This window comes from Lissotriton helveticus, chromosome 6, assembly GCF_964261635.1.
Source record: "Lissotriton helveticus chromosome 6, aLisHel1.1, whole genome shotgun sequence".
Classification (NCBI taxonomy): domain Eukaryota; kingdom Metazoa; phylum Chordata; class Amphibia; order Caudata; family Salamandridae; genus Lissotriton; species Lissotriton helveticus.
In genome coordinates, this window is record NC_136067.1 from 196,760,601 (window position 1) to 196,775,615 (window position 15,015).

At 43.1% G+C, this 15,015-nt stretch overlaps 1 protein-coding gene across 1 annotated transcript in view; it reads left to right on the forward strand.

Moving 5' to 3' along the window:
• LOC144762222 (cysteine-rich venom protein TEL1-like) overlaps nt 1–15,015 on the forward strand; it is a 333,433-nt gene that overhangs the window by 31,768 nt on the left and 286,650 nt on the right. The window contains exon 3 of the mRNA XM_078647370.1: nt 8,044–8,134. Within this exon, the coding sequence (XP_078503496.1) occupies nt 8,044–8,134 (91 nt within the window). The remainder of the gene's footprint in view (nt 1–8,043; nt 8,135–15,015) is intronic.

Below are 15,015 nucleotides of genomic sequence, written 5' to 3' on the forward strand. Positions count from 1 at the left end.
GTTATCCTGACGACGAATACCGCTGTGAAGTGCGGAGGGCTGCCAAACTGGATTCACGCTTCCCATACTCAAAGAGTTCCAGCACCCCTGGAAGAAACAGCTCCTCTCGCAGATGAAAATCCAGCTGTGGATGGTGAACCACTAGAGGGGATCAGTCAAGCTGTGGGGGTGTCGGAAGAAGCTGGGAGCGCTACAGAACAAGAAGAAGAAGGACAGGACGGCAGTGAAACTGAAGTTGCCACAGAAGGAGAAAGTTGCTGTGAATACGGCTCAGACCCAGATCAAGCCCAGAGTGATCAAGAACTGAATGGGAGGACAAGATACAGGAGAACAAAGCGTGGAGAGGATAGTTGGCCTGAAAGAAGGAAGAGGCCAAGCTTGAAGCCAGCTCCAGAGAAAACTCTTGCCCCTGTATCTGAAGACTCGGATTTGGACGAAAGTACACAAGGACAGGAACAGGAAGGTCCGAGAAGATCGAGGAGGGTGCGAGTGCCTAGCAGAAGATACGCTACTCCTGAGTGGACCTACCTCGCTGCAGATGTCCAGTGTACAGGGAACTGGGAGGGTGAGGGAAGTGACCCTGATCAGCACTGACCCCATCATAACAGTGGCAATAGTGTTGTTGATACCGGGAGTGGAAGTCGAAGGGTTGCTGACACTCAATATCCCCTATCCACCTTATCTGAGTGGAATAAGAGACTTGGTTTTAAACAGAATAGATTTCCCGACTTGTTGTCCAAGGAGGTCAATACTTGGGGAGGTCCTTCTTCGTTTGGAAATATTAGAAGCCATGATTAGAGTCGCTGGAACACGTATAATTTTGGATTGCTAAAGGACTGTGTGAAAGACTTTGTAAATAAACAAATTGAGAGATAACCTAGCGCCAAGTAGAAGAAAGAAGAAACTAGGGACTTCCATTTAGTGGACGGAGAAGGGCTAGGGTTGTCTGTTGCTATAGAACACAAAGACTGATCTTGCGGAGAAGATTATCAGCTTCCAGATGTGGTTCGAAAAGAGACATTGTGCTGTGAAAGAAAACTGGAACTACACTGTTTGAGATCATGGAGGTTGGCAACCCGAACCGCAGGGCCAAATGTATAATAGGCACACTTTTAGTGGGAGTTATTTTTCTTATAGCTTTAGTAGTTACTATATCATATGTAGTGGGACATGAAAATGAAGAAAAGGCTGCAAAGGAAGCAAAAATGTTATCAACACAGAAACCTACTATTGTTGGTAAAAAGGGCGACAATACAGAGAAAGACAAAGCTTTACTAGCAGCTGAGACTCGTAGGTTACATGTAGATGAATCACAGGGGAACTTTAAATCAAATGCATATGCTAAATTGCTTTAAGAGTATATTGATGCCATGGAGGCTAAGAATTGCTATGTGTGCATGAAATTGCCAGCCTCTGTAGACGAAGGTATCAGATATCATCATCTTCCATTGACTTATGGAATCACATGTAGTTTGTTCCTGAGCATATTTTATGAACGTGATGGGTTTGAATACTAATTTTCGAATTTCGATGCTATTTTACCTGAAGTGCCGAACTACAAGCATTTAAATAAGTGGGATTATTATAAGAGTGAAGACAGATTACAGAAATGTTTCCTTCCCTGGAAAACATTAGATACTTCACATGCCCGAAGAAATAATTTGACTTGTAAAGTGTCAGAAATTGAGAAAAAGTTTCTAGGGCAGGTGGATGATCGATACCGGAGACAGAAGATTTTAAAAGCTTCAGGACAATGGAAAACAGATTGGACCGAGGAAGAAAGGGCACATCAAAGAAAGGGTAGCAATGGTCCAATAGCTTTAGATCGAGAGAAAAGGGGGAGACTGTGTATACATAGGGGTGAAACCTATTATGAAAATGTGTTTGTGGGAAAAGTGAGTTGTGAACATGCTTTCCAATTAGAGTACTACTCAAAAGACTTCTTGAAAGAAATGCAGGTGATCCCAAATGTATATTTTGTCTGTGGAAGAAATGCATACGTGAAACTACCAGATAATTGGTATGGATCATGTTATTTGGGAATTGTCTTCCCCAAAATATACCATTCTAAGGATTTGGAAATTATAGAGGGAGGAACTCAAGCTAGAGGAAGAAGGGATGTAAGCGCTGAGGAGGTAGTTGGAGACATATTTGGTGCTATGTTTCCTATTTTAGGGATAGCATTAAATGATGTCAAGATTAGAAGATTGGCAACAGTTGTAGATAGGTTGTCCGCCAGTACTGCTAGGTCATTAATGCTGGTGGAGGGAGAAATACAATCCATAAGGGCAATGGTTCTTCAGAACCGACTTGCTGTAGATGTTCTGTTAGCCAAAGAGGGAGGAGTCTGTAAGGCTTTGAAGGTCTAGGAATGTTGCACTTACATTCCAGACAATTCAAAACCTTTAGAAAAATACATTCGAAACATTACTGAAATACATCATGAGATAGAGGATTTGACAAAGGTAACAGTGTGGGAAAAAGTTGGACGTTGGTTTGCCAACCTAGGAAAGAATATTATTTGGTACATACTGAAACCTATCATCATAATAGTGATTTGTATAATCACTTTGTGGGGATTGGTGCGGCTGTACCAATGGTATAGATCAAACAGGTTGCAAAGAACCATGAGAAGGCAGGAGAGGAGATTGACTGCGATGCAGGATAATCAGTACAGGAGTCTAAAGGCTCTAGAGATGATGAAACGAGGGGGTACTGAAACGACTTCAGTTTGACTCAGACCTTACCTCAGGGATGGTGTTGTAATGATGATGACTACTAAAAGTCATCAAAGGGGGGATTGAGAGAGCGCAAATCAAGAAAAATATAGAAGTGCACCATATTTACAAGCATGTTGTATTAGTTTAGTAAACATTATATAGGAGTGTCGAATCTATAGATTGAAAATATATAATAGTGTTTAATTAAAATAGAATACTTATATCAAGTGTGAAAAGCTAATGTAGATGTTTGTAGAGATGTTACAATGATGTTGAAATCCCATCTTATGTGGCGGTGGTAGGGGAAAATGTAATGCTGCTAAACGTAGAAATGTGTAGGCCACATGGCAGTTCACATAGAGTACAAGATGCTGTTACACTCTTACACGATGGTGGATTTTGATGTTATTGTAATTCAAAGTATTATTGATCCTAGAACTGAAAAATGTTTTATAGACGTTTCATATAATCATTGTGTGTAATAAGTTAGAATGCTGTTTAGAAGAATTAAATATTTGCAGAGTGCACAGGCCCGTTCATGTAATTCTAGATAGGCCTGAATAGACAAAGTCATTTCTTTTGATCTGCATGTGCTCGTTAGACAAAGGCTGTGTTAGGCACAAACTGTGGAGCCTGTTTGAATGGTTTACGACTTAAAGATATGGTGGAGGCCGGAATTTGGGGCCCACAGTACAAGTGTCTGTTTGCAGGTGCGAGGAGGTTTTAATCAAGAGAGTGATGAATAGACTTTTGTTTTAGAGAGCCAGGCACAGGCTTGGAGGAGTCTTCAGGAATTTCCTGGGGGTACCGTCTTGCCAGAGAGGAGCCTGGGAAGCAAGGTCAACGCTAACGATGGGCCTAGAGGAGTACCAGCATGGAGCATACCAGAACCAACACCACGTGAGGGGCGTCTCTAAGGGGTGTCTCCAAAGGGCGTTCCTATTGTAAGTGTGATTTTGTATTAGGGACAGCACCCCTGGGTGGAGTTAAGGCAGATGATCTGAGGAACCTAAGAGAGTGGATGGGTAGGCAGATAGGGAACTGCGAGACATCATTTTTGGAACAAAGACTAAGGGAAGTGTGTGTTCTTCTTTGGAAGTCACCACTGCTGACACCTTTTTAGGTTAAGATCTTGCTAAGTAGGGATGTCACTTAGTCTAGTGTAGGGACAGTCTAACCTGATTTCTTTCCTTTCTGTAAATGACTCATAAGCTACAGCTTGTGTCTATTCTTGCAACTTTGATGATTTTTGAATTGGTTTTGGTAATATTCTTCTGCCGACTAAGAGCATTTAGAAAATTCATGTTTGTATTGATACCCGTATATCTTTTGAACCTTATATTGAGATGTTTGTATCTCCAGTTAAGTTTGGCTTTGTAATAAACTTTTAAACTTTTTAAGCTTCAGTGGTTCTTTAGAGTGGAGTAAGTCATTAACTGATTGACCTAGTAGTGGATTGCCTTTTACTCTATGACAGGTACCAACGGTTCAGTCGACCGGAGTCGGGATCTAGATCTATAACAATAGACCAGAAATCCCGCGTTAACAAAGCTATCAATAGAGTCTTTATTGTGTGCAGAATCAGAATGAGTATTGATTGACTTTCCTGCCCTGAAGACCGGAGACATGATCAATATTTTGATCACCCAAAATCAGGCCGTGCCCACAGATATGGAAGAGGCTCTGAAACTTCTAAACAGTGAAGTCTCAAAATACCCTCGTATGTGTCCACTCGCTAACCCTGTGAGGAACTGCATGTGTTCCATGCAACGCAAGCAAGAGAACTCAAAGCAGTGATTTCTGCTTCAGTGCAGGTGGCGTGCAATACATGATTCCACATCTGGAGTTCGGGAGGAGCGCATGTACTCTATCCATTGTAATTTCGCTCATTAAAGCGCACACACTGAGTCCTGTTCTGGATGTGTGCACCAGAAAACAAAAATGCTGTTAGACTTCGCAATTTGATCTCTGATGTTGCCTTTTAATGAACTACATTTAACCAAGGGATATGAACGGGCATGGATAACCCTTAACGTGTATCTGGTAAGGTTTGGTGTCCAGCTCTACTTGAAACAGGGCCGGCTTTAGGGCAGTGTGGCTGGTGAGGAAGCACTGGGAGCTGGCCTCAGGTGGGGGCGCTAATTTTAGGAACAAATTACGATTTAAAATCAGCTGATGCTGAGTTCTTTGTGCGTCCACATTTCAGACGCAATCAAAATGTCAAGATAACTCTTGTGATCAATATTCCATGCTGGGGCTGGTGCATTAGTGGACTAATGCTCCACTGTAGGGGCTTGTGATTGACCTCATGGTCACAGGTTCAAATTCCGGTGGCTTCACTCAGCCTTTCATCCTTTTGAGGTTGATGAAATGAGTACCATTGATTTGGGTAACAATACACATCTATTATTCAGTGCCAAGATACCCGTGGCGGTGAACGAGGACCTTACAAATACACTTTATGCTAGAGAGGGAGATCGGACTTTAGTCTAGTGGCAGTTTTGTCTTGCCATAAATTCGTACGGAGCGTTAATATGTCTTCTGCAAAGAACGCAACTGTATTTAATGTGGACAGCTCAGTGGATTAGTAAAGTCAGCCTTTACCAGCTCTTTGAAACAAATGAAAGGTACGCAAGAGAGGGACTATGGACAGTTGATAGCAAGGAAATCTGAGGAGGAGGTCATGTATAAAGGGCTGCTAAAAAATATTGTCATGGCGCGTGCCACCAGCTCTAAAGCCGGACCAGGCTAGAAACATAGGAAAATAAATATGTATTCCGCTGTGAACTCTGGTTTCTTGATGCCCTCAGTAGCAGCTTCACCACAAAAATTCCTCATCGAATTTGGGGGAATATGTACACGGAAGTGGTGCAGCGTGTTGTTAGGTGCACCATATTTACAAGAATGCATTGCAGTCTTGCGATTCCCCCTACGATGCCGCTAAGCTTTGAAACTTATCGCAAACCAGGCACCCGTGCACCACAGTGCAAGGGTGTCTGCGTGCAGTGGTCGATCATTTATGTGTAGGAAGGTGTCCCTTCCTGCACATAAACAATCCTAAAATACTATTCTGTTACTTTCATGTGTGCTGCTTCATGCCCACCGCAAAACCCACTGCACGCCCCTTTCACGCTAACCATAGCATGAAGGCGCAGCCCCTATCACCACCACAACGTCAGTAAAAGTGACGTTGTGGTGGTGATAGGGGCTTGTACATATATATGCCCCTTCATTTTGAATATATTGCCTTAGGAAGGGGCTTGTCTCAGTGGCAGCATGTGGCTTATATCGCCCTTATGTAGGCATTGGTGGTTGTTTCTGTGTTGTAAAAGGCACTTTGTGTGTCTTTCCACTTTAATCGCGAGTGTTTGTGAGTCATTTTTAGAGGATGTCCCTGTATATTGTTACAAACAGCCCTGCCTTAATCCAGATAACGAAGGCAGTAGAACAGAATCAGACGGTGGTAGCATTTGTACGGAGAGGTGGCTGGCATTCACCATGTTAGATGTTAGGCACTTGTTCAAGGAAATAAATTGCTCATGTTGCTTCTGTTCTCTGATTATTTCTGGGTTGGGGTCGCTTATTAAAGAGGGCATTTTTGCCCCTGACAGGGCAATTCTTTGACCAGCAGAGACCAAGGCCTGCTCGCACTGTGGGATACAGAACTCAGCAGTGACGTTGTCTTCCCTGGCCAGACAAAAGAATGCAAATGGGACAGTCTGAGGGGCGGCGGACGCAGAAAATCCCAGTATCCCCCCTACGCTCCCAGCATGCTAATTTGCTCTGGAGCCTGGACGGATGCTTCAAGAAGGAAGTAAGAGGCAGGGTTCCCCCCTCAGGGTCTGTGGAACTGGGAAAGACGCAAAAACCACCTAGACGTCCACCTAAAATAAAATAAAATACATGCACATCTGCCTGGAGATTCTCTTCTTGTGATGTCATATAGAAGAGGCTATTGTAATTATGCATCAGTGAAGGACCAAATGTTGGTGAAGGATTGAAAAATTATGCGTCAAGAGAAAAACATGATGTGCGCTTTGAGTTGTAATATTATCTCTAAATATTTATTTTCAACGCAAGATGTTGCACAGCATAGACACCCTAAAAGCAGAAAGAGGGCGGGGTTGAAAGAGAGGGACTGCAGATGCATGCGCTCTTTAGAAGTGCATGTTGAAAAGTAAAAAAGAGTTCTTGTAGGAGCCTGGAAGGATACTGGCTATAGGAAGCTAAGTTAAGACAAGGGGGGAGATTTACCAAATCTCCATGCAAGGCAGTGCAGCCCCCACAAGGCTGTGCTGTGTTGTGCGACAGGGAGAGAGCAGGAGAGCGATATTCTTTTTAGGATATGGCTCTCTCTCCTCCCCTTTCCCTGGCACCGGCTGTGATTACAGCTGCCGTACACCACCCACATACCTTAGCGCCATAGCCCTAGAGGTGTGTGTGTGAGTCCAGCATAGGTTTTGTACAGGAAGGATACCCCTCCTAGTTTAAAAGGCTGCAGTTTTCTCATGCTAAACCCAATTAGTACATTGGATTTAGCGTGAGAAACCTTGGGTGGTTGCACCAAATGCCCATGCACCACCCTTGGCACGTCCCCAGCAAAAAATTGCGAAGCAGCACTATGCTATTTCCAGCACTTAACAAGTTTAACGCTGGTAAGTAAATTAGGAACAAGATTTTGTGACATTTTGCATCCAAAAACGCAAACATGGTGCAAATGTTTGTAAATCTCCACCAAAGTCTCTTACACAGCTTTGGACTGTCTGATGGCTTAAGTACTGAAGAGCTGGAGCAGCACTTTTTTACCACTCTAGACTGTGGTAAATGATTGCTCGTCACAGGAACTTTCAAGGCAAGTTCTCCTTTGTCCGAAAAGGTAGCATCATTTGTTGACATCTCTGAAGTAAACATTAGAACACAACAGAATAAGATGCACAAATTAACATAGCAGCACACTCTCAACATAAATGGGCAGATCAGTTGCATCTAAAAAAACAAGAGAACACATCATCATCACAATGAGACGTCACACAACAATTATTTACAAATGTTCTAGTCCCACATTACTACATTCAGAATCCTGTCTTCATAATACTGTGGCAAAAGGTGTTTGAAGCAAGCACTGCCTTAACTTACCAAGGGCATGAAATAACACCAATTAAAAACAATTTTGGAGTGTATTTTCATGAAATCGTTGCCATTTTTTCCATGCTTTTCTACACTGAATCAGAACTTCACCTATTTAAATAGGAATATCTTTTGAATAAATGATATTAATGCCCAAAATGATTTTACAAGAATAAAATTGTTCGTTTTTACCTAGGTGTGGAACAAAGAAGCTGCAGCTAATGCTGTAAATTGGACCCTTAAATGTGTGTTTGAGCACAGTGCTACTTCTGAAAGGGCAATAAATAGTAAGTATAAAAAGATCCGAATTTTAGAGCAGTAATATGTGCATTTTAAGTTCTTCTTCTTGTAAAATAAGTGGCTTACTTAGTCATTCAATTAGTATAAAAGCTAAGTGGGTGATTCGAAACATTTTTGAGTCCCTGAATTAGGACTACAGGAGCAGTCTTTTACATTTTCTTAGATGCATTTGTGAATCCACACCCATGTTTATGTGACTGTTTAGGTTCAGGCAGAAGGCATTTTTACACAATGCAAACGAATGTCGTTTGAAGTCATTAAAAAGCATGGAGACCTGTGATATATGTGATAAGTTGCAAAATTACATCTTATAGAATAGCACTCATTAGTTCGGTGAGCTTCTAACCTTTGTTTTAATGCAAAAAACCTAAGTAAAAATCATGTTAATTTACTGACCTTGTTCATTTACATGCAGAATCTTCCTCCACAGCCCTAACTCAGCCTGTTGGCTACAGGTTGTGTGAGTTAAGTGGAAATGTTTTTTTTTATATGTAAGGATACTTCCTTGTGGAGAAACGCCTTCCTTCACAGTCTCCAGTCTCCTGTAGTATGGCAGAGTGTTAATCATTTCCAACACAACACATATTTTTCTCTGATCCTTATTCACCAAATTAAAGTCACAAGAACTTTCCAGGAATATACAAAAAAATTACACCTACCTGGCATAGAGGGAATGCTTGTGAATCCCCGTAAACAGTCGAGCTACAGATGAGCTACTTTTTTATGTATTAGGTTGTATATGCGGCAACTGCGGTAAAATACACAATTTTCGATTTGCATGAATATTGGAAAAGTTGCAAATTTGTAATTTTCCAATAGTTACTCCTTATCCTTCTCACACTTTTGTCACACCCTAACCCTGGTGTGGAGGATAATTTTTTATACTAGCATAAAAATTAATTGCTACTTCTGAAGCTATGAATTGAGACTCTAGGAATTGAAATTGCAGGCGGTTATTTAGCATGTGTAAAGTAAATCTAGGTGCAAAGGAAAATCCATGAACTGGATCTCTTTATTTCAGCCCCCTCCTTCACACATAACAACACTACTTTTAATCTGGTAATTTGTATCATTATGTTCTTTGCTTGCTATAACATATATATTCATTAACCAGTAAAGTGAGGCTGTAATTATATACATGTTTGTAGTCATATATAATGTGTAGTGTTATACAGCACGCTCTGCGACAGATTCAGTTCCACATTTAGTTGAAAAGAAAATTCAAAATTGTAAAATGAAAACAAATAATAATTATCATTTTGCAAAATATGCAAACAATGCAAAATAGAACTAATACAGATGCACTAAATATCAGAAAAAAGGATTTAATATCATTCAAAAAAAGGTTCTGCCACCCAATTGAAATGTTATACTTTAGAGGTTTGCAGTTTTTATTGGGGGACACACAAGAAGTGCAGAACTGTTATACTCCATACAATCTAAAATGTTGAGGATAATTTCTGATAATTGTGACCTAATGAGTGACTTCTCCTTCGAGAGAAATAACAATAATGCTACTAATCAAAAAAGGTTTATACAGGATTATATGTTTAAAAAAAAAAAACAAACATTAGCAACAGCAAAATTAAGAGGAAAAATGGCATTAAGGTTTAATGACACATTCAAAAGTATAACGTACCAGTCTCCACTCCACTAGGGATTCCAATTCAGCCTTCAGGTTTTAGGATCTGCAAGACCTTCTCCTCCCAGGTAAATAGTTGAAAGGGGGGGCTGGGAAAGGCACGACCAGCCCTCTGGGTGATGCTTGGGGGCTACGGAACACATTCTCCCCCACAGGTTGTTCCACCTGTTCCTAATTTCCTCCTATGTGCACAGGCTGCGTTCTACAGTATTCACTCTGTCAACTACACTAGCCCACATTTGCCTTTTCTGAGCTATAGTTGTATTTTGTCCTTTGGCTCCAAACAATTGTGGCTCAACTCTCATCATTTCATCCACCATGACAATTCTCTATCGGTAAAAAGTAGATTTTCCCTCACTACCATTATCAAATAAAAAACGTATATACATTTAATAACCCACACGAAAAAATGAAAAAATTAGCAAGAAGCAGAGAAAGCAAAAACAAATCTGACTACACTGAAAAAGATCTCCTGAACAATATTCTGTAGTGTAATGTAGATTTTTCTAGTATTCATGACGGAAAATCTTAATTTTATTAAAGACACGGAGGCGAGTATTATGCTTTCTACTCTTGCATTTAATTGCACAGCAGCCAAGATAAGCAAAACTACAGTTCCCAGAGGGCCAGAGAACAAACTGGGCCATGGGAATGAGAAAAAACGAGAGTGAAGTAACCAATCACAGAGGACCTACTAGATAAAGACCCTAACTGACTGCGCAGCTTCCTCTTTTCGCTGGCGAGCAGATCATGGATAGTCATTAAACAAAGGGAAAATGAATAAAATTAAGGATATAGCCAAAGTCCAGGAACATAAGTCTTGTATCAGAGGAATCCAAGGAAGAAGACCAAACAGGATTCCAGAAGGAGGATCCAGGAGCCCCGGAATTGGAGAACTTGGAGGTGAGGACCGTAGGAGCCAAAGGGTAGATCTCCGAAGATGAAGCCGGTGGCAGGGCTGGATTCGCTGTAGGGAGGGAGAACAATGTTAGTAATGTTGCGGCGGGATAATACTCGCCTCCGTGTCTTTAATAAAATTAAGATTTTCCGTCATGAATACTAGAAAAATCTACATTTTATGGCAAGACCGGAGGCTCCTATTATGCTTGTTTAAAGCATATTAACAACATCAGAAGCCACAGTATGAACAGGTTTACAATAGAACATGCGAAAAATACTGTCATTGGACCAATCTGCTGATCTCAGAATGTCTTCCAAACGAGAGCCAGACCAAAAGGCTGTAGAAGCCATGGCTCCCCTGGCCGAATGAGCCCCGAAAACGGAGACATCAATTCCGGCAAGAGACATGACCCAACGGACCCAACGGGCAAGGGTAGGAGAGGAGACAGGAAGATGGGGTTTACGAAAGGAAATAAGGAGTTGAGAATGAGAGGGCGTTCTGAGATCAGCAGTCCGTTGTTGGAACACTTTTAAACATTGTCCAACACACAATTTGGGATGAGCTGGAAAATAAGGATAAAACACCGAATCCAAATGAGTCTTAGTGCGTCTGCGTATCTGAAATAGAACACCTGTAGGAGAGAATTGGCGAGCAGAAACATCTAGAGCCTTAACATCAGAAACTCTCTTAATGGAAATTAGACACAGCAACATGGTAAGTTTAGCAGATAGCATCTTGAGTGAAAGAACAGAATTGTCTGGCCAATTTGTAAACAATTTACAAACCACTGTAACATCCCATAAAGAAGTATACTTAGCCAACGGTGGTTTCGCACATCGAACACCTTTCAAGAGACGACAAATCAGAGGGTGAGCACCAACCGGTTTACCATCAATTTGGGAATGGTAGAGAGAAATGGCTGAACGATAGAGATTGACAGTGCGATAGGCCTTACCTGCGCTGGCCTGTGAACCAAGGAAATTAATGATGAAATTCAGAGAGGCTGAAACGGGATTGAGGTCCCTTTCCAAACACCAGCTTGTCCAAAGAGACCAGGCGGATTTGTATGCCTTGGAGGTTCCAGGGGCCCAGGCCTGGCTGATAAAGATCGAAGCCTCTTGTGAAATGAGGACGTCAGAAGTGGAAGGCCGGAAACTTTCCAGGCCGAGAGCGTCAGGGAGGAATCGAGAATGAGACTGTGTTGTTCGCCCAGGGGATTGAGTAGAAGATCCCCGAAGGAGGGTAGAAGGACAGGGAAGTCCACTGCCATCTCGAGAAGAGTCGGAAACCACACCTGCGCCTGCCAGAAAGGGGCTACAAGAACCAGAGACGAAGACTGGCGGCGAACCTGAGAAAGAACCCTGTTGATCATTAGAAAAGGAGGGAAGGCATAATGTAGATGACGAGACCAATCCTGCAGGAAAGCGTCTGTCGCCAAGGCCAGGGGATCCGGGCGCCAACTGTAGAACCGGGGCAACTGGGAATTGAGCCGGGATGCAAAAAGATCGATAGAGAAAGGGCCCCAAAGATGGGAAAGAGAAAGGAAGACGGATGGACAGAGCTTCCAATCGCTGGAATCTCGAAGAAATCTCGAGTGCCAATCGCCACGCTGTTGAGATCTCCAGGGAGATACTCTGCTGTCAAAGAAAGGTGATGGGCGAGACAGAATTCCCACAGACTCTTTGCTAAGTCCGCCAGGGGCGTGGACCTTGTTCCGCCGAGATGGTTGATGTAGCGAACCGCAGAAACATTGTCCATACGAAGGAGGATAGAACAGTGAATCCTGTGTTTTGAAAGGCTTTTGATCGCAAAGGAACCTGCAAGCATCTCTAAACAGTTGATGTGCAACTTGGACTCCTCGGCGGACCATGAACCTCCAGTCGAGATTGGTCCACATCGGGCGCCCCAACCCGACAGGCTTGCATCGGATTCTAAGACAAGATCTGGGGTAGTGGCGAAGATAGTGCGTCCGTTCCACGCATCTAAATGGTCGATCCACCATTGAAGCTCGGTGCGGGACTCGGGATCTAGGGCCACGAGATCCGAATAAGCGAGACCTTGTCGTAGGTGTCTTATCTTTAGGCGCTGAAGAGCGCGGTAATGGAGAGGGCCAGGAAAGATGGCCTGAATGGAGGAGGAGAGGAGGCCGACGATCCTCGCTAGGGATCGGAGAGACAAAAGAGAAGACTGAAGAACGGACATAATCTCCGTTTTGATCTTGGAGACTTTGGAAAGAGGAAGTCGAAGGGACGCTGCAGCAGAGTCCACCAGAAAACCTAAGAATTCCGTGTTCTGAGACGGGATTAGAGATGACTTGTCCGTATTGATAAGAAAACCCAGGTCCAAAAGAAGAGATTGAGTCAAGAGCAGGTCGGAGAGGAGAGACTGTTTGTCGGAATTCGTGAGGAGGATGTCGTCCAAGTAAATAATTAGTCTTATGTCAAGAGATCGAAGATAGGCGACCACTGGTTTTAAGAGTTTTGTGAAGCACCAGGGCGCGGAAGATAAACCAAAGGGAAGAGAGGTGAAACAATAGTTGACACCTGTCCATTGGAATTGAAGAAACTTCCATTGGGAGTGATGAATGGGAACCGTGAGATAAGCATCTTGAAGATCTAAACGGACCATCCAGTCGTTGGGGCGAAGGGTGTCTCTCAGATGTAAAATGGTTTCCATTTTGAAATGGCGATAAACCACAAACTGGTTGAACCACTTCAGGTTGATGACAGTGCGTAGCTTCTTGTTTTTCTTTTGCACCAGAAAAATGGAGCTTAGAAAGCCTGAGGAGTCGAAGGGAAAAATTTCAATTGCTCTTTTTTGGAGTAGAGCCTCGATTTCGTTTGAAATCTGAGATGCCATGAGAGATGAAAAGACGAGGGGGGGGAGGAAAATAAGTCTGAACGGGAGGGGAAAGAAACTCGATTAGGTAGCCTTGCACTGTGCTTAAGACCCAAGGGTCTGAACTGAGAGTGCACCATTTTTGATTGAACAGTTTCAAGCGACCCCCCACAGGAGGGGAAAAAGAAAGGCTTACCTTGCTGGTTGGAGTTTTGACGATAGTTTCGTTGACCTCTCCCTCTGAAGCCACAGCCACGTTGGGGGTAAAATTGGGGCTTGTAGTCCTGATGGGTGCTGGACGAACCTCTGGAGCCTTGGTTGTAAGGACGGCCGGAAGAGCGGCCCCTGCCTCTGCCGGCCCGTCCAAAAACCCGAGGGGCGAAAACCTTTTTTACTGTTTGCTGGGCTTTGTCCAATGAAGCAAAAGTAGAAACAAATGTACTAAGGTCACGAACCAAATTATCTCCGAAAAGGAGACCATTCACCTTGGGGCCAGGATCCATGGGTGCTAGATTAGAGAGTTTAGGATCCAATTTAATCAGGAGACCCTTGCGACGTTCATGAGTAATTGCGGAATTCGCATTTCCGAGAAGACAGAAGGCGCGTTGGGCCCACATGGAGACTTCCTCAGCAGAAAGGTCAGTACCTTCTAAGCGGGAGCATTCTGCCAAATCAAAAATACGGGCTAGAGGGCCCACAATGTCCAACAATTTGTCCTGGCAAGTGGACCAAGCCTTGTCCACCCCTCTGCGGGGGTCCTTGCCAAACTTGGAAAAGAAAGTGAGGAGAGGTTGGTCGATGGAAGGAACCAAAGTGATTTTGTCGGGAAGAGAAGGTTTAGGGCATTCAGATTTGAGTCTGGCTCTTACCGGGGCCTCCAGAGGGAGACGTAATCTGGCTGAAATATATTCTCCGACATGGTGAGAAGGGAGCCATTCGGTAGAATTCGGGTGTCGAATAGTAGAGGGATCAAACATGGGAAAACCTTCGGAGTCAAAAACTGGCTCAAAAGAAAAAGAATACAATTTAGAAGATTTAGAAGGGGGGTGGAAGGGTCAGCAGTGTCAAAAAGGTCAAATAATTGATCAGCGTCATCAAAATTTGCATCATCATCATCATCTGTGTCCAAAATGGTGGAAATTACCAATTTTCTCCTAGGAGACTCTGCATGTTTGTCTTTTTGTTTGCGCTTGCCCTCGGAGCCAACAAACCCCTCCTTAGTAGGAGGCCTAGGAGGAACTGAGTCCTCAGTCAAGAGCGAGGAAGACTCGCCAGTCAATGACGCTTTTTTAGGGACACGAGATTGAGCAGAGTGTTCCACCTTTCTCTTTCTGCTTTCCCCCGCAGATTGGGCCAATACTTTGGACATGATGCTTAACATGGAGTTCTCCATATTTTTAGACATTCTTTTCATGGATACTTCCACAGCTGTTTCCACAGAATTATTAATAAATTTACTCAAGTCCTTCTTGAAGGTCTGGGAGTCC